Source organism: Crinia signifera, chromosome 6 (genome assembly GCF_055691185.1).
Source record: "Crinia signifera chromosome 6, ASM5569118v1, whole genome shotgun sequence".
In the NCBI taxonomy this organism is placed as follows: Eukaryota; Metazoa; Chordata; class Amphibia; order Anura; family Myobatrachidae; genus Crinia; species Crinia signifera.
Window position 1 is genome coordinate 85155562 of NC_139222.1, and position 20090 is coordinate 85175651.

The 20090-nt window shown below is 39.4% G+C and overlaps 1 protein-coding gene across 1 annotated transcript in view; it reads left to right on the top strand.

Moving 5' to 3' along the window:
- Window positions 1-4026: 4026 nt before the first annotated feature.
- LOC146007756 (LIM domain-binding protein 3-like) overlaps window positions 4027-20090 on the top strand; it is a 48806-nt gene continuing 32742 nt past the window's right edge. The window contains exons 1-3 of the mRNA XM_083146352.1: window positions 4027-4214; window positions 6361-6471; window positions 16799-16846. Coding sequence (XP_083002478.1) covers window positions 16842-16846 — 5 coding nt within the window. The 5' untranslated portion in view covers window positions 4027-4214; window positions 6361-6471; window positions 16799-16841. The remainder of the gene's footprint in view (window positions 4215-6360; window positions 6472-16798; window positions 16847-20090) is intronic.

Consider the following 20090-nt stretch of genomic DNA (forward strand, 5'->3'; position numbering starts at 1 on the left):
GAAATGCAGTTTTTGGAGGTATGGCTGCTCATCCACCAAGCTCCTGAATGTGATAAATTCCAGGGTATGGATTCAGTGGGCATACAGAAACCTATGAGATTATTTTGCAATTTCCCAATGAGAGGAATCCAATTGGATCCATTTGCCTTTCTTAATGTATCAGTCTAAAAAAAAGCAATATTGTATACATTTCAATGTTCACTAATCTGTAGCAGAAGTAATTTGTGCATCAGTGTAGTTATTGCTATATAACTGTGATGAGTTTGTCGGTTTGTCGGTTGTGATAGTACAATCAGCAAGGTAGGAAAAAATTAGACAAGAAAATTTGTAATATTTAGAATGAGTTTACTAAATTGTATTGTTACATAAAACCTTAAGCAAACAGAACAAGTCAATTTCATGTATCAGGGTCTAGAAAACCCAGTGCAGCTATTATTCTATGAGATCTCTAGCCTGTGTTATGTACTTTCCAACATTAGGGTGGATCAATAAGTACCTGTGTTAAGAATAAAGACGAAAAATTTTCACATATTTTTTATTTATTTTTCAACATAATCTCCTTTCACGACAATACACTCTTTCCAACGTCCCTGTCCTTTTTTTAACCCTCTAAAAAATATGATTTGTCAAACTCACTTAGGCTTCTTTCTCGACGATGACCACCTCATTTGAGTTTAATTTTTTTTCCCATGAGCCACGTTTTCAGGTTAGGGAACAGAACGAAGTCGCAGGGAGCCAAACTGGCCGAGTACAGTGGATGTGGAAACAATTCACAGTGCAATTCATGCAATTTGGCTGCAACAATTCCGGATGAGGGAGCTTGTGTATTATCATGGTAGAAAAAACTAACCTATGAATCAATCTGAAATTTGGTTTGGTGCTGTTTGAAAGATGGTAGTACACGATAGTAATATCAACTTTCCTCAGCAACACCTCCTGTCTCCAAGCACAGGTACATATTGATCCACCCTCGTATCTTTCTTTTTATCACATAGCATCTCACTTACAATAAAATTTAATTTGTATGCCCCCACTTCAAATATTTGACTTTTGCCCTTACTAGACATTACACCAAATCATAAGTTTCACTTAATACTGTGAGCTTATTATTTGAATCTTTCCCCAAATATATCTTTTGGAATTCAACTATGACTTTTTATTTATTTCATATTTAAAATGACAGTTATACCTTTTAGTATAAACATATTATTCACATACCATCCAAATATCCTTTCCAATGCCAGCTATAAAGAACGTCTCTTAGCACCTGCAGCACTCCATGTCATATGGTTATCTCCAATAATACATTAAAGTATCAAATGTCAGGTATATCATCTTTTTTATTACCATCTAGGGTATCATTTAGTCACTCTTCCCATTTTTAGCATCTCCACATCAGCAGATACAGTATGTCTCTCATATAGTCTCTGAACTCATATATATTCTGTTACTGTCTTCTCTATAAATATCACTTAGCTAGCAGAACACAAACACACACACACACATATATATGTATATGTAAATTTATTTATATTTCTCAATATGCTTAGAGGGTGCTTGAGAGCTTTTTTGTGTACAACTCTCAATATTTAATCAATAAAATGTTTAAAAACTTTTTTGTTGCTAATGATCATTGACCAGTAGTATTTATTGGAGTAGAATGGAATTCAAACCTTTCATTTAAACACACTTCCTCTGTTTAGTTACTATTTACTAACACCCAAATGTAATTTTTAGCACTATATTACCCCTCATAGCATGTCACAATAGTTAAATAGTTTTAAACTGTTTTCAACAGCCTTTACTATAAAACCTATAAAAAATTACAAATAGTACAACACATAAATACAGAATTTAAATTTTTTATGTGTTTTACAGTCTTTTCAAGGTTTTTTTTTTTTAAATAAGGATGAAATAAATTAAAACTGGTAATTTAAAATGAGCAGCAAATTTATCCTTGGTGTGTTTGGGTGCCTTGAACCTCCATGAAAGGAACTTCTGGCAAACTCGTGTCCCCTTAAAGAAAACGATCCATCTCATGAAGGAAAAAGGAATTCTGTCTAGAGAGGGCAATGCTGTTTATATGAAATAAACTTTCCACTTCTAGTAGTTGAAAACTAATCTCAGTGTTCCTGCTACATGTGGCATGTTATGAGGGTAATACGGTGTTAAAGAAAGTAGATTTGGTTGTTAGTAAAAACAGACTAAGTAGAGGAAATGCGTTTAAAAGAAAGGTTTGAAACCCATTCCGCTCCACTACATGTTATGGGTCAATGATTATTCAAAATTTTTAAACATTTCATTGTTTTATGCAATATTTTATTTAGTGTAAAGTAGACAAAAGAGTTCTCTATAGTACATATTTTAGAGAACAATGACACATTTACCTACAGTAGCTTAAGCTGGCATTTCAGCATCAAAGAGTGGAATGAAACTCAACACAAATGTCTGGAGATTTCTCTTATTTATCCTTTCTGGGTCATTATTTGTTCCTTAAAAATAACTTTTAGTACCTTCTATTCACCTTCTTCATAGCCAACACTACAGGATGTCCCAAACTCAACATATCTCCAGCATTTTGTCTTTGAACTCTACCAGCTAATACCCATACTGTATGCAGAGAAAGTAGACAGTTCTTCATACCTATGTGTTAAATGTACAATAGTATGATGCATTTATCTTTCCATCCATTGTAACAGTCAATTGATTTATATATATATAATGCAAGTACAGTACCATGAAAATGATCAATTACTATTTTCAATATACTATTAACTTATTGTAATACATGTAAGAATGAAGACATTGGCACGTGTTGCAGGGATACTTGGAATGGCTTTGCAATAAATCCTTATTACAAATGTAACCAATGCTACTGTACGGCTTCCCGAGGCATACTTTCATGGCGTCTTACACCAGCACAGAAATGAATGGATACCTGTTGACTGCTCAGCTTCCAAAGGAGCCAACAGTTTAGTACAGTAGTACTGGTGACATTCGTATGACAATATTCAATCTGTTGTCTTTTAGGTTGCTTTGAAATATATTCCCTTTATTTGTCTGCTTTTTTATCCTTAAACTGTGCTAATGTATATTGCCCAGCAAGTCTAATGTCCTATTTGTCCTGCAATAATCACTTTCCATCCAATCACCTATCAGCAGCCTGGGGCATATCTTGCAGTCACTGTCAACCCAAAGAAAATTGTTACTATGACATATAAGTGTTATTTGTGGGGTAGACACTTTGTCTTTTAATTTCCACTGTGGAACTGAAATGCCAAAAAAGATTCTGTTGCACCTTCACTTGCCACAGGTGCCTGGGTCTTATTACAGATGGACAGTGGACTATATTGCTGGACTCCATCTTGTCCTCGATGTCCATGTCAGCCCTTCAGAAGTAGTAGAAGATGTAGAATATGTATCAATGAAGGAAAACTGATACAGAAGGGATGTTTTAGTTATGCAATGGATTGGGAGTCCTATGGGGCTGACTCAGGGGTAACGCTATGGTATTTTTTTTGCATTTGGCCAATGCTTACAGATATGTGCAGGTGTGGGGGTATGATGCTGCTTGCAGTACTGCTCGCAATACCCAACCACCTTAGTGTCATTGACATGCTGCTAGCGTTTAAGGGCAGTGATGGGAAGTTTACCAAAAATTGGGGCATGTCAGTTCAGTGTTTGAGCAAGCCAAAGCAAGTGGCTGGGTTCCACTGGCTCCATCAACACCATTTCACCAGGCATCTTGTTAACCTAAGGGATACTCAGATGCCCAATGCTCACGTAGGTGATCAGATGCTGTGCCTTTGAACGCAGCAGCAGATCAGGAAAGCCAGCAGTCAGCATATTTTTACTGAAGGCACCTCCTTCGATTTGACATACCATAGCATTGCTGCTGCGTACAAAGATGCAGTAGCTGTGCAAAAGTATCAACCTCTGAATCAGATTTTATGTCCGATTTACATCCACTAAAGAAAAAAAATGGCAACTGAGGAGTCCATCGTAATTCTTGTTTTCTAACACGATTTAACTTTACTCAGTAGCCCCGTAGAGCATACTCCAGCACCAACCAGCGTAGACTTTGTGAATATACCAGCTGCTTCAATAAATCCAACCGCTACTGCTGAGCAATACACAGCACTCCCAGCCTCTCCGCTTCCAGCTGCCGCTCCTCCCTATGTCCCTTCTGCTGCTTTTACACCAACCAATGAGAGGTAATGCAATTATGCACATATTCTGTATGTTTTTTTGGACTGGGTGAATAAAAAGTTTTATTTATTTGGTTTGCATTGCAAGCTTGTGAGCCATTTTCAAATTGACTAGCATAATATGCAAGCTTACAAAACAAATCCTTCCACTATAGCCATGTACTTGTACTGTGTATAAATTGGGAAATCAGGTTCATATGGGTATCAAACCGAAAAGTGTTCTTGCTGGATGCTTGGGCCAGTTATAGTTATAAAGGGCTGCAGTCTTATAACTATGTTTCAACAAAACAGCTAATTTCACTGTGTGCAGTCATTATTGTTTTTTATTTCTTATCATACATTCATATTCTGCCGGCATACTCCACCGCACTTTTGTTTATTGTGAATGAATACAGTAATAAAACAAGACGAAGTATTGACAGACAAAGAGGTAACACAGCCCTACTCACAAAATGTAAAATATATATAGTATTTCAGTGAGGTTCCTGAATTTGAAAACATTGCGTAAAGGTTCGCTTTCAACTTTGGTTGCTTTTTCGTGCCTAAAATGACCCTGACATAAAGTTGGTGCGATAAAATTTAAACCTTCCCATTTATTTGTAAATGATATTACAAAAAAAACAATATCAAATCCCGTATGCAGTAAAAAGGAAGCAATTAATGGACTTTGTTTAAGATTCTAGAAAAACATTTAGTCCAGTGTGCTTTTCATGTCATTTACGTTAATATAAGTGTTGTGTGCTTAATTATAATATGTGTGCCTAATTATTTTTGCTAATTAAAGATGCAGTTCTACTTGGTAAAATACAGATTACTATTTTAAAGACAAAGAAACGATTTGGCATTAAATCCATTTTTTTTTATAGTGAAACTAGTTTAGTAAATATATAAGTTTGTGGAACATTATTAAACAAAAATGAAACCACAAAATATAAAACAAAGTAAAAAAAAACAACAACAGCACAATACAGGAATACATTTTATAATACACCATTTTTTTCGGCTTGTGAGAACATTGGAATACTTCGATCCAAACAGGGAGATGTAAAATACAGTTTATTACAAAGGAAAATCATTATTAATAAATACTAAGACCAAGGAAATAAGTGGTGTAAACTCATTACAAACAATAAAAATCTACTCTAATATGGGTACTTATGTAGTAACTGGGCGTCCGATTTAGAAATCGGGTCGGATCGGTAGCATCGCATTGCATGCAACCAAATCGTATGCGAAACGATGGTCCCGATTTTTCCATAGGATTCAATGTTAAAATGGTCTGAGTCCATTTTAACATAGAATTCAATGGGAAAAAGGGGTCCTTTTCCTTTCCCCACTATCCAAGTGGGCATGGAGTTGGATATAAACCTGTGGCGAGCATAGCGAGCCACCGAGCCCGAAGCGTGGCGAGCGGACACAGAATACTTTTTAAGAAATCTGCGTCCCCTCGAGGGGCTCGCTTCGCTCACCCCGCTTCGGGCTCGGTGGCTCTCTGCGCTCGCCATGCTTTATAAAATCATCTCTATGCCCACTTGGATAGTGGGGAAATGAACAGGACCTTGTTAACATTGAATCCTATACAAAATCGCATCGCATCGCATGCTATATCGCATGCGATTCGATGCAATTTTGCCGAAAATCGCGTCTAATCGCATCTGATTGTATGCCTAAAGGTAAGGCATACAATCAGAAAACCAGCAGCCCAGATACTACATAAGTACCCTAATATGCACTAAAAACATTTTATTTATGTGATGATTACTCGAGAATACTGTAGGATTAGGGGAATATAAAGCACATTCAAAAACATTTCTGGTAGGAAGTATTGCGGCTTTAAAAATTGACAATCAAAGTTTTTTTTGTGAAGTATATCTATAATATTGTATTATATTTTACATCACATAAATAGATGTACTGTTAGCTTGACTGTTCATCAGACACAGAAATGCCCCAATATTTGCAAAACCAATGTTTCCGATACCTAATAAGTAGAACAGCATCTGCAGCTAACTCCTGTTGTCTCAGTCTATTTGTTGTTAATACTGTAGAACTGTTGCATTTAATTGCGACAGAATTCTAGCAGCTAAGTTGCCTGATTATTGTTTTCGTATCATCCGTCTCCGTGTCTCATGCTTTGCTGTGTCGTTTGCAGACTGCCTACCGCTGCCACCATCTCTCCTTCACAGTCCGCACCCAACCTGGGAGCTAAGAACCTGTCTGTTGCAGCCTCCACTATATCTTGTGCCATATCGGCACAGTCTAGGTATACATTTGCTTCTACTTTATATGTTTTGTTCAATTCTATGTTATTTGTTAACACTTTGCCATTACAGGATTTTTTTCCCAGTAACAGCTCACGTTATAATGTCATAAACTAAGTTTATAATGCTAACCCATTTTTCTTATATAGGAAATTGGTTCTAAATTGGATGATTTTACAGCCACTAGTTCAGCCAATCCCTTTTAATTGTCATTTAGTATGAGCTCATAAATACTATATTGCAAAAAGTACTTTGTGTATGAAGGTATATATGGAATCAGTACAGTTACATTTGTTTCAAACTTTAATATTCTATCTTGCTGAACTACTTTAAATGTGGATTTTATGTTATCAGGTAGAGACTTGTTAAACCAACCACTGTTTGCTTTATTATATGTTAGTGTTGTTTTACAGTAACAAAAGATTGACAAGATGAAATCATTTAATTAAAGGAAGTCAAGAAAAATGGAACACCGCTCCTTTATCTTTAACCAGTGGTACCCCATGACTCCTATCGTTCAAAACATACTTATCTCCAGTGGTGCCTGCACTCAACATTTAATACTCCTAAAAGTTTGGGGTATTCTGCGTAAAGAAACCCACAGACTTCTAAAGGCAATGCCATTGATGGATGGCATTGCCTATTGGGTACAAGAACTGGAACATTTTGCTTTATGAGAAATCTGTAGAGACTGTACTTTGGAGGTTAGACAGCATTTTGCTGTTAGTACTTGCCAACCAAAGAGTGGACAAGTGGAGGTCACCCATAACGACCAATAAACTTCTAGTTAGCATTTATCAAATACATGCTATAAAATGATAGGTAGAAACTGATTGGTTGCTATGGACGACTCTACTAGTGCACTTCTCCATTCTTTAGGAAGTTTCATACACATTTGCGTAAGACTCAAATAAATCAAGTGTACTTTAAGACCCTCTCCCAAAACAGGTCCATGAGGTGGTAGTTGGCCACTTCTGCCATCCAGCCTGCAAGGCCAATAGGGTGGTACCACCCTGGCCTTAGTAGGAACTATATTTAGATTGTGGGGTGTCTGTAAGTGTACCCTGCAACCTGGAGAACAGTCCATAGCACCCTTAGATGGGGAATGGCACCCAGCTTCCGCCAGGCTCTGTGACCTCGTATGCAGAAGTGCCATGCTACAGCCCTGCCGCAAACCACAGGAGTGTCCACAAATTGGGGGGAGGTTCAATAAAAAAATTTTTTTGATGAAGTAGTTCGTTATTGTCCATTATCAATGCAGAAAATAATTTTGGAAAATTCCATGTAAGAGGAAGGAGATAGGCAATTACTATATAAACATATAAATAGTGCAGCCAATGAATACTGAAATTGGATTTATCGTTTTTCCTTTTACTTACCTTTCAAGACCTTTCAAGAGGTCAACAATAAGCTTCAGTTTATCGCTATTTTATTTCCTAAGGAATCATTGTTGGCAACCGCTGCATGTGAGTCCTGTTACTTTTAAAATCCTCTACGTTATTTTCAGTTAAAACATCACTTCTCCACTTGCAGGATGGTGTATTTCTAAGAAGAGATGTGAGCAGCAATGAGGGCTTATAATTTCATTCTGGTATTACAGCTTTATTCAGACATGTCCTTATACTTTCCAAAGAAGATATATGTCAACTGTGAACATAATGTCATTCATTTTTTACAGGAGTTATATCTTGTTTTTAATAACCACTCTTGTTTCCACAGGCATTATTAAAATAATGTAGTTATAACTTATTTCAAAGTTGACCCTATTTAAATACACATTTTTCTTACACTATTGTAAATGACTTTTCAAATCCTGTGCCATGAACTGATTCCTTCCCAATTTACTACAACCCCGTTTGACCATATCAAAGTATTTTTCATTTTCATAATTGTACAGGTTAAATTTGATTTGTATTTTATTTATTGAATAAACAGAGAAACAATTTAAATCCTCCACCTGATCCAAACAAGGTGAGAAGTGAGATGAAAAGCACTCGCAAGTATTCATTATAGTAAATTTGAATAGCCTCCGATCCGCATGCTTTTGCCGCAAATGGGGCCAAATTTGGTTTTGGCCTGTTTCTGACAATCTCAAGCAGCAGTGGTGATACTGCTGCTGCTGCTCACCCGACACCGTCCTCCTGCTGCTGCTCACTCGGTCCCGGCACCAGGATCGGGTGAGCAGGAGCAGCAGCAGCAGACAACTGGTTTATACATAAACGGTACTAAGTTTTAAATTGACATGCGGAAATCATTAACTTGTGATATTTCACGGTGTGTATTGGCTATCGTACTTGTCCAATTTCAACTTGAGTCTTTATTTCACAGTTTTCAATTTAGAACTAGCAAGGAATGTACAAGTTGTAGGTATTTTACCCATTAAATTAGCACAGTGTTTAGATCTTTTATAAAGAATAAAAAATTCCAATGCACGGCATAATATTAGCTTTGGTTAAGTGACATGCAGCAAGGATAGACTGGGTAGGAACTTGCTAGTATCACAGCCAGTTTTGCACACACATTTATGATTTGATGGTGAGATATGACTATACAAATAATAAAAATAATACATAGATAATTTTTAGAACTTAATCTTTGTATTATTCTAATAATTTTTATAGTTAAAGCTTAGCAAAAAATAATATTTATGTGTGTGTGTGTGTGTGTGTAAATCTGCCTCTGATATTAGCCAGTGCATCACCAGCCACTGGCCTCACACTGCACATGTTACATCAGCCCCTCCTGCAGTGCACCTGGTTTTGTCCATTAAAGGCGTTTGCTTGTGCAAACCAACCTGAATCACCCCATAGAGTGGACCCACGAAAAAAGTCTGAGTGCAAAGCCTATGGTGGTAAATGGCTACTGGATGCTAATTTTAACAACTCTTTGTGCTGGAAGAGGCAATGTTATGGCATGGGGCATGATTTTATAGTAGTGTCTGGGTCCTTTGATTCATGTGAACAGTTAAATAAATCCATACCTAAGATTCAAAACATACATAGGATTAAAAACATACTAAGAGCAATTGGTGGCCAAACAAAGCTGTAAACCGGTGGTCATAATAATTTAGCCAGTCAGTGTATGTCTAACATACAGATGGAGCCAGCTTAATTCAGCAGGGGGTCTGGCAGTTGGATCGCCAACTGCCAGCCTCCGGAAGGGGACGCATGGGCACGAGATGCTCGCTTGTAAGCTTCTGATGGAGCCGACCACTGCCATCTGTCGCCTCCACACTACTCCCTGAGGTGGAGGCAGGGTTTCTGTCCCCGCCACTGAAACACTGGGACGCATGTGCGTGTGAGACACTCGCGTGTCCCAGTCAGATGGAGCGCCTCTCCGCCGGCGATCGCCAACATGGGCATTTTGCCGATCCCCGGCACTGAATGAAAGGTGCTCCATCTGTATAATGACAATTCTTTTAATGAAACTGTGATTTATCACAGAGAATCACATTAAGATACTTCTATAGATCCATTACTGCCATATACCTTGAGAACAGTACAACTGCTGGATTACTGCAGTCACTCATTCAACTCATGTAAGACTTTGCACCTAATATGGCAATGACAGAAGGTTGACACAAGCTTAAGGTCGACATGTGTATGGTTTTTCACTTTTTTGGGTGTAGACTGACTTGGTTCATAATTTACTGTCCAAATGGGCATAAAGTGAGTATATAATAGTATGCCAAGCGCAGCAAGGCACTGTTCCCAAAGGAAGGCGTGTGCAGCTGCAAACATATACGTTGTCCATGTCGACATACTGTATGTCGACACAGGCACCAATTAAAAACGTGTCAACAATTTGATTGTCGACTATGTCCATGTCAACCATAAGCTTGTGTCGACCTTACAATATCGGCCCATGGTATGTTGACCATTTTTAGCTGTCGACCTAGTCAATCGTTAGTGGTCAACCTAGTGACTGTTGACCTAGACATTGTCGATCCACTACACAGTAACCATTCAAAAATAGACTACAACCAAAATACAAGATTACTTTACTTTATTCATCAATTGCTCATATAAATAGCGTTTCCCAAGTATTTATTTTGGCAACAAGTTATTTTAGTTTTGTTCTTTAATCAGCAGAGACCACATCATATATAGAACAGGTCTCCTGGGGACACATTTCCATGAGAATGTTCCTCATAATATGGAGTTCTGGGTATCAAGAGGGAAAGCTCTTTAACAAATGAAGAATTCCCTTTTACATTTCTGAAGTCCTGAGCAAACTAAATTCCAAGGATACTTCTATTTAAGGCTTAACTCTTCCGAAACAACGATTATAAGTCATGACTTTTTCCTTTTTCTCCTCATTCAACTTTTCCTACGGGTAGACACAAATATAAGTCACCCATGCTGCCGCCTGCCTTGGAAGCTCTTTATATTACTCCTATATTCATTACTTCACCACTGCTAAAGAAGAGAAATGTGCCCAAAAGAACTGGTGTCTCTTATCTACCAAGAAAAGTGTTTCAGAGGTACAGCTACAGCAGCTGGCTGGATATTAACCAAGTTCCTTCCTTTAGTGCTGAGAGGTCCAGCAACTCTTCGTCCATGGTCAGACAACGAGGATACAGAATGGAGATGGGCAGTGTCCACTTACTGTTTTATCTGCTCGCCCCGTTGTCAGACAAAGGTTAAAGGGAAATTATCACAATCTATGCCTTTAATCTTTTATGATATCTTGTTAGGAAACCCCTGTTTTTCAGAATCATTATTTTGATAGTGTAGTTCCTCATCCAGTCGGCTTTCTAAATGGTGAGGTCTCACATACTGTATACTCTAGCGGTGGTATAATACGTAGCTTCATCATGTGTGCGGTATATGTTCCTCTAATCAACCACAAAAATTAAGTCAACTGCATTCTCCATGCCTGGGAAATTTATACTAAATGTCAGATTCTCTGGAAAGGGAAATATCTAAATTTGACCAAATGTTTTTTGGTATTCAACACCGTCCTAAAATATGAATTTTGTATGTGCCAAAATGCCGCTACCATAGCCTTTGAAATCAACACATTTTGCATTGTGTTATATTGTTGGGGACCTATTTAGACTATAACATAGATGCACAATGTATAATTCCAACTTTTTCCAGTAAAAGTGATAATTTCCCTTTAAGAAGGAATGCAAATCAACACCTTGCAAGCACTTAAGGGTTTACAGTGGAATATACACTTCCGCAATGCTTGTGTGTCATAGTGGTGTTTTCAGATGTGAAGTTGGCAACTAAGTTTGCTTTCCTTTTGCTTATTATATTGTCTAACATTGAGCTTCTGTGTTGTTCTTTCTGTCAAATAACGGTCATTTCATTTTGTCACAAAATTCCATATCCAAACTTATCATCATTTGTTCTTTATCACAGAAGCCTAGGATTTAAATGTCCACTAATATCTAGGGGATCAGCTTGAAACATTTACGTTTTATGTTGGGGTTGATCTAATATACAATTTACAGCACCTGCATACATGTAAACAAAAATTCAGTACAATTCAGTAAATAGTACATTACCCATCTAGAAATGTTTCTCTGTGCTATGCATCTACAGGTTTCTCAAACATACTGTGTCTATTATGATGTAGACCAGTGGTGATCATCCTTGGTCCTCAAGGACCCATAAAAGTTCCAGATCTCCTAGCACATTCATAACTGACATATGTTATACTTTTAAATATCCATAGGAGACCTGGAAATTGTTAGGAGTCTTTGAGGACCATGTTTGGCAACCACTGATATGTAATGTTTACTACTTATACGGATTATATGGATTCAGGATTTTTTTCAGTTCCTCACTGGTATAAACACATATTAATGAGAGAATGTAATGTTCACCAGAAAATTGTGGGTTCTTGATAACTAGGATGCTCATCTTTTGTGAAAAACATTTGTTTTCGAATTACTTCTTAGTTCAGGGCTGGCCAACCTGTTCTACAAGAGCTACTAACAATTTTATTTTCCAGACCACCCATCTGGTGCACAGGTGTACTAACTGTCACATTTTCAAACATGTGCTGCACTCATTCCTAACCAATATGTTCTACAGGTCCACAGGTGGTCTGGACAACAAGAGCTTGTAGATCTCAAGGACAACGGTTTGCCACCCCTGCCTTAGTCCTTATAGAATATTACATAACTAAAATAATATATATTCCTTCCTGCTGAAGAAATTAAATTAAATGTAAAGAAATAACTTGAGCATGGATAGTCTAAGTTGTTGAGATGTTTAGATATTTTGTAGATGGAATTATAATAGGTGGCAGCAGAAAAGATACCACCAACTTGAAGATACATTATGGATACATCTTTGTTGTATACTATGAAAATCTTTCTTTAGTGGAAATATTGTCTTGCTTACTACAGTTACTGCACATTGTCATAATAACAAATACATCTATTTTCCTTTTGAGTTGTGATAAAATGGCTGTGTTTTGTGCTGTAATACAGTCATAGGAAGAAGAACATCCTCCTTTAATTCCAAAATCAGATAAATCTAAGCTCATGTGACAAATAACACCTAACATATGTGAAAAATGTTTAGTATACCCCATGATTCATTATAATTTTAACTTGAAGTAATAGTTTTTCTAGACTAATAAACTCAGTCTCTTACAATGTATTGGAAGAATTGTAGCCAACACCTCCTTACAATGCTACAAAATTATATATATATATATATATATATATATATATATATATATATATATATATATAAAGTTATTAAGTCATATATATATTAGAGGTTTTGCTCTGGGAATGATATCGTTGGTGCTCCTATTTGAATTATTTAGCCCACATTAAATTATATTGTTAACAATATTGTGATAATGATATTATCCTCCCCCCGCTCCTAGCATGCATTGTTGATGATGTAGTCAATATTAAAATGCATCACATGTGATGGGGGTGTCTTTGACGATGCTCACGCCTGCACATAGTTAAGTATAACTATATTCAATGATACTAATTTATTAAACTGTGATATTAAATATAACTATGTTCAGTGAAAATATAAACAATATAGCTTAGAAGGGACAAAATTAGCAATATTGTTTAAAATATCACTGATACCCCTTTCAGACCTCACGCTCAACCATGGTTATTGTTGGGTCATTACATCACCAACCTGGGTCGAGGTGTAGTGTGAACAAGTAACCCATGTTGAGCGATCCAGGTTCAGTTCACTGTATGGAGGAGGCAGCATTGTCAGCTCCAAGCGCTGCCTCCTCCCCCACCCCCTATAACGCGCTGCCGCTCAGCCCACCTCTGTGTGTGATGTCACCGGCCCAGCAATAAGCCAGGTCAGACGCGGAGCTTACAGACCGCAAGTCACTCCTGGGATGGACCCATGTCCTAATCCGGGGTGCGACCCAGTATTTGCAGTCTGAAAGTGGTATTAGTGTGCATGGAGCTTTAGTTTATACAGTTAACAGAATCTGAATTGGGCTGTAATCTGAAGTAAATTTATCAAGCTATACTGTATGTTATGAGCTGATACACATAAAATATTTTCAGCCCAAAATCGGTGGATTTACAATCTTTTGGTTTAGAGGCTAAAAAGTAAAATGCTACTTGTAAACAACTAAACATATTGTTTAATACAAGATATATTGTCAAACCATATTTAAAACATTCAGTTTTAATCTTCCCATTGTGCATGAGCCCATTTCCAAACCTGGTAATCAGATCGGGGTGAATAAAAATGCCAGGCCCCAAATGCAGAGAGTCCCAGACAAATTCTGAATAACACTGGGCACCTCCTGGATGGTCATAAACAGGATAATGAAGTTCTCAAACTCCTATTAGTAATTCAGTAAATATTACTATATTCCTGCCCCTATTATAATGATATGTAGTGCATCATGTAAATAAAATGCTTATTAGTGCCCATGTACAAAATATTTCCTCCATATAAAGGAAAAAAGTAGTTCCTCTCTATAATCAAAATAAGTAGTGACTACTACACCTTTCACACCGCACCTTAAACCTGGGTTATTGCCGGGTTGTTCCCGGGTTGAGATGCAGTGTGAAAACACCAAACCTTATAACCAGAGTCAGCGACCAGGGATAAAAGTAGGGTTAAACCCAGGTGGAGCTTGGCATAATGGGTGACCCAGATTTATTGCGAAAGTGCTAGACCCGGGTTGGACCAGGCAAATGCTTTGTGAAAGCGGTATCAATAAAGGAAATTATACACTGTGCCTCTATATAAAGGAAATAATAACTTGTGCATCTGTTCAAATAAAGTTTTTATTTGACACATGAGATAGATGGTATCACAATGTAGAACATGATGAGGACAAGATGATTGGTAATTATGTTCTGATACAGAATATGTAAAAAAGGGTGCAATTTACTTTTTCACATGACTGTAGATTTAATTATCATATATTTAACTAAAACCATAAATATGATTGCATATTTTAAAATGGAGCATAGGAGGATACCAGGTAAATTAGATTTATGTTTTAAATAATTAAACTTAGATGTTTGAACAATTGTCTTTGCAGGTACTATGTTGCCATCAAAAATTGTAACTAATTAGAGATTTTCATTTCTGGCTCATTGCTCTGAAGCAATGTATGTAAAAAGAAAACGGTACTCTTTACCTAGAACGGCGCCCACGATTGAAATCGCGGGATCGCGGGTAAAATCGCGGCAATCGCGGTAATCGCGGGTAAATCGCGGGTACATCAAAATCGGGTACCCGCGATTACCGCGATTTTCCCATAGGGAACAATGTTAAAAAGGCAGATTGACCGCGATTTTAGCGTTAAATGCCTCAATGCCCGCGATTTTGACATAGGAATCAATGTTAAATGGGCCACAGAGCCCTAATAGTCCCCCTGAATTATTAAATGGCCCCCAAAAATTTTAACGCCACCCCACGATCAACGTGAACCCGAAGCGTGGCGAGCGCAGCGAGCCCGCGAGGGGCGGCGGTACGCGTCCTACGACCTTTTCATGCCCTACTATCCACGTCGGCGTGGAGTTGAGAATAGAATAGTGTGGCGAGCGCAGCGAGCCACCGAGCCCGAAGCGTGGCGAGCGCAGCGAGCCCCGCGAGGGGACGCGGATACCTTCACAGTTATCCGCGTCCCCTCGCGGGCTTCACAGGTGTCCGCGTGGCCACGGACACCTGTGAAGCCCGCGAGGGGACGCGGATAACTGTGAAGGTATCCGCGTCCCCTCGCGGGGCTCGCTGCGCTCGCCACGCTTCGGGCTCGGTGGCTCGCTGCGCTCGCCACACTATTCTATTCTCAACTCCACGCCGACGTGGATAGTAGGGCATGAAAAGGTCGGAGGACGCGTACCGCCGCCCCTCGCGGGGCTCGCTGCGCTCGCCACGCTTCGGGTTCACGTTGATCGTGGGGTGGCGTTAAAAATTTTGGGGGCCATTTAACACTTCAGGGGGACTATTTGGGCTATGTGGCCCATTTAACATTGTTTCCTATGTCAAAATCGCGGGCATTGGGGCATTTAACGGTAAAATCGCGGTCAATCTGCCTTTTAACATTGTTCCCTATGGGAAATCGCGGGCATCGCGTCGCGGGCATCGCGGGTACATTTATGGCTACCCGCGACGCGACCGACGCGATTTTTCAGTTTTAACATGGTTTTCAATGGGAAAATCGCGGGCATCGCGTCGGTCGCGTCGCGGGTAGCCATAAATGTACCCGCGATGCCCGCGACGGGCGCCGTTCTAGGTAAAGAGTACCAAGAAAACTGCTACGGCAGAATTATATCTGGAGGATCCTTGGGTGGTTGTCTGGCAATGTTGTTTGCCAGTGTATTGATATTGTTTGTTTTATAATGTGGGCAGGGGTTGATTAGCACCAATATTGACAGATAATTATGAAAGCACATACACCCACTATTTTTCATTTCTCAGCAACATGACCTCATGCATGACAAAACCGATGAGTGATAACTGACATCACCAATACATTAGTTGCCATTCATTTTGTGTGGTTGTTGGTAAACAGATTCTCCTTTACCTATGACAATATTTCCTATGGAAGTCAGATAGATGATACAGGGGGTGAAATTTAATAAGATGAGAGATTCAGAAAGTGAGAGATTTGGTAAGAAATCTTTTTTTTAAAGCAGCAATCCTTTACACTGCAAAATCAAACCGGTTCTGCAGTGTAAATGATTGCCGCTTTAAATCAACTGGAGATTTCTTACCAAATCTCTCACTTTTTGAATCTCTCATCCTATTAAATATCCCCCACAAGGTACAGTACAGTCCCTCTGTGGGCAAGTATCCACGGTCTAGATTTTTTAGCACAGTGTAACAGAGTTGAACTTTTGTCCTTTTTCTTTAGCATTCATCAGCAAGCATCCTTTTCTTCCAGCTACCAGTCAAAAATGAGGTAATGTAATTATTTATTATGCCTGCAGTTGTACAGAGGTGTAACCTACTAAACAAAAAAGGGTACTTGTTTCCTAGCACGGCCACACCGATTTACATCGGGGTGGTCGTGTCGGAAAAATCGGGTCGATCGCATCGCATGCGATTTGGTCGCATGCGATGTGATCGACGCGACCGACCGATTTTGGACCCGATTTTTTTTTTGAATGAAATGTAAATCGGGTCACTGGGACCCGATTTTACATTGGATTCAATGTAAAATATTCCCAACCCCCCCAAATGTCACGGCGTACACCCCACCTCACGATAGACGCCAACCCGAAGCGTGGCGAGCGCAGCGAGCCCGCGAGGGGCGGCGGTGAGCGTCCTCCGACCTTTTCATTCCCCTACTATCCACGTCGGCGTGGAGTTGAGAATAGAATAGTGTGGCGAGCGCAGCGAGCCACCGAGCCCGAAGCGTGGCGAGCGCAGCGAGCCCCGCGAGGGGACGCGGATACCTTCACAGGTAAACGCGTCCCTTCGCGGACTTCACAGGTGTCCGCGTCACCACGGACACCTGTGAAGCCCGCGAGGGGACGCGTATAACTGTGAAGGTATCCGCGTCCCCACGCGGGGCTCGCCACGCTTCGGGCTCGGTGGCTCGCTGCGCTCGCCACACTATTCTATTCTCAACTCCACGCCGACGTGGATAGTAGGAGAATGAAAAGGTCGGAGGACGCGCACCGCCGCCCCTCGCGGGCTCGCTGCGCTCGCCACGCTTCGGGTTGGCGTCTATCGTGGGGTGACGACGGGGACATCTAAAATGTGAAATGGGTCATATTGGCCCATTTCACATTTTTCACATTTTTTCAGGATTTCAATGTTAAAAAATCTTTTAACATTGAAGCCTATGTAAAAATCGGGGGCATCGCGTCGGGACCTATGTTAATGGTCCCGACCGACGCGATGCCCCCGATATTTTACCTTTCCCGACACGATTTCAATGTTAAAATATTTTTTAACATTGAAGCCTATGGGGAAATCGCGGGCATCGCGTTGGTCGCGTCGGGACCATTGTTAACGGTGCCGACCGACGCGATGCCCCCGATATTTTGTCCTAGCCGGCCAAATGGACCTGATTTCAAAGGAAATCGGGTCCATCGTATGGATCGTGTACCTTAACTAAAGGTACACGATCCATAAGATTTGTGGCCGTGCTAGGAAACAAGTACCCAAAAAAGTACTGCTCTTTCAAAGACTCTTCTCACAGCTCACTAGGTTATATGTATCAAAGCTTGGAGAGAGATGAAGTGGAGAATGATAAAGTACAGTATCAAACAATCAGCTTCTGCATTGGTTGGTGCTTTACCCCTCTCAAAGGTTTGATACATTACTTCATTCTGAAGCAAATTTTAAAGCCAAATTGTCAGCTTTTTTTGCCACACATTTTAAAGTTGCCATTTTTTGAAGGGCAAAGCTATCCTAGTTTTGACTTTTAAAAATGCACTTTAAATCCTTTAACAAAATCACGGAGAAATCAGCACATTTCCATTCTATTTTAATTATGGTAAAGTCACTGTAATATATTTTTGCACATGTCTAGTGTGTCATTTTTTTAACATTGAGTTGAACAAGCTACTGGGCATACTTACTGAAGGATCACAGAACAATCTTAATTGATGTTGGGCTTCTAGGGCACACACATCTACTTACATATTAAAATGAATATAAAAAAAGTTATCTTTTAGTAAATGTGTTTTAACCCTGGAAGTCCAACATCAATTACAATCAATTTTAATCGCTCAAAATGTATTAACCTCAACCTTTGGTAAATATACCCCATACTGTACAGCTTGAGTACACCACAGCATGCCATGGCCCACATTTACTTGCCTGTACAGTGCAATACACAAGAAAGATATCTGGAATCCGTACAGCAAATATTTGCACATTCTCCACTTATAGGTCAACTATAGTAAAACTGAAAAGATGATAATAGCTTTCCTTCAATTTTAAAGTCAGCTACTGTAACATATACAAATGGTGTACAATAAGTTTTTATTATATTTAGAAACAAAGTATTTGCCATAGGAGTCTATGCAAAGTTACATGCGCTCAAACCACTTGGTGAAGTGGCTGGACCAGTCTGAAGCTGATATCTCTTCTACATACTGGATGAAGGTCTCCACTGTGGCTTCCGTTGACTCAAAATAAATCCCACGCTTCTTGTACTTGATTTGTAGGAAGACAAAGAAGTAGCAGTTAGCCAGGACTGTACGGTGGATGTCCAAGCTCCCGGATGTGTTCATGGGCCAGAAAATCCACCAGTATTCTGGACTTGTGGGCAGGTGCATTGACAAGAAGGAGAAGGGCGCAATGAGTGAATTTCTTGAATGGTGCCTGGAAATGGCTTCCGGCATTTCTGGCAGGCAGTTGTTGGTGTTCCAGTCCTCAGTGGCAGTGCACTGCTGCACAAGTGGTACAACCACAAAAACAGCCACCATCTGCTCGGCCACTCTGCAGTCACATTGGAACTCCAGTTCCAGCGCCCCTTCAACTGGGGTCCAACTGTTGTTTGGTCCCTGGGTCAAAACTGTAGGATTCATCGCTGCTGATGATCTCCCCGACAGATTTTGACCATTAGCAAACCTTGCATGTTGTGGCGCAAAGTCAACCGAGGCGCATTCTGCTCTTTAGTCAGCTAATAGACAGTCAAGCATGCAGAAACCTTGCTCGGGCCAAGCTTTTTCGCAGTATAAAGCTGATGAATCCTGATAAAGAACTATGAACTATAGTCCGCAAGGCAGCAACGTTGTCCTCGGTGGTGGTGGACACAGGTCTGCTGCAGTGCTCCTCTTCTTAAGCCAGCATGCCTCGAGAAACATACATTTAATATAAACCTCATTGTGTCGACTATGCACTTCACTTTTGGAAACTTATTGCACACCATTTGTAAAAACAAATGATTTTTATTAAATCTGACAGCCCAAATTGCCTGCTTACAATTACCGTATTTATGCTTCAAGTATATTTTTCTTTTGAAATACAGTACAAACCGTTTTCTAATTGAGAAAAATAAACATAATTTTTCTGCGGTAAAGTTCCTATCCACTTTTTGATTTTACAATAGAAGTCCTTAATGTAATAGAACATTTGCTGAAATAAGATTGCTTTAAGTCAGTGTTTTGTTTTTTTGTTTAAAAAATATGTATGTAAGTTGATTGATGCTGAATGCTATAGTATGTATAGGTGACACCACATAAATG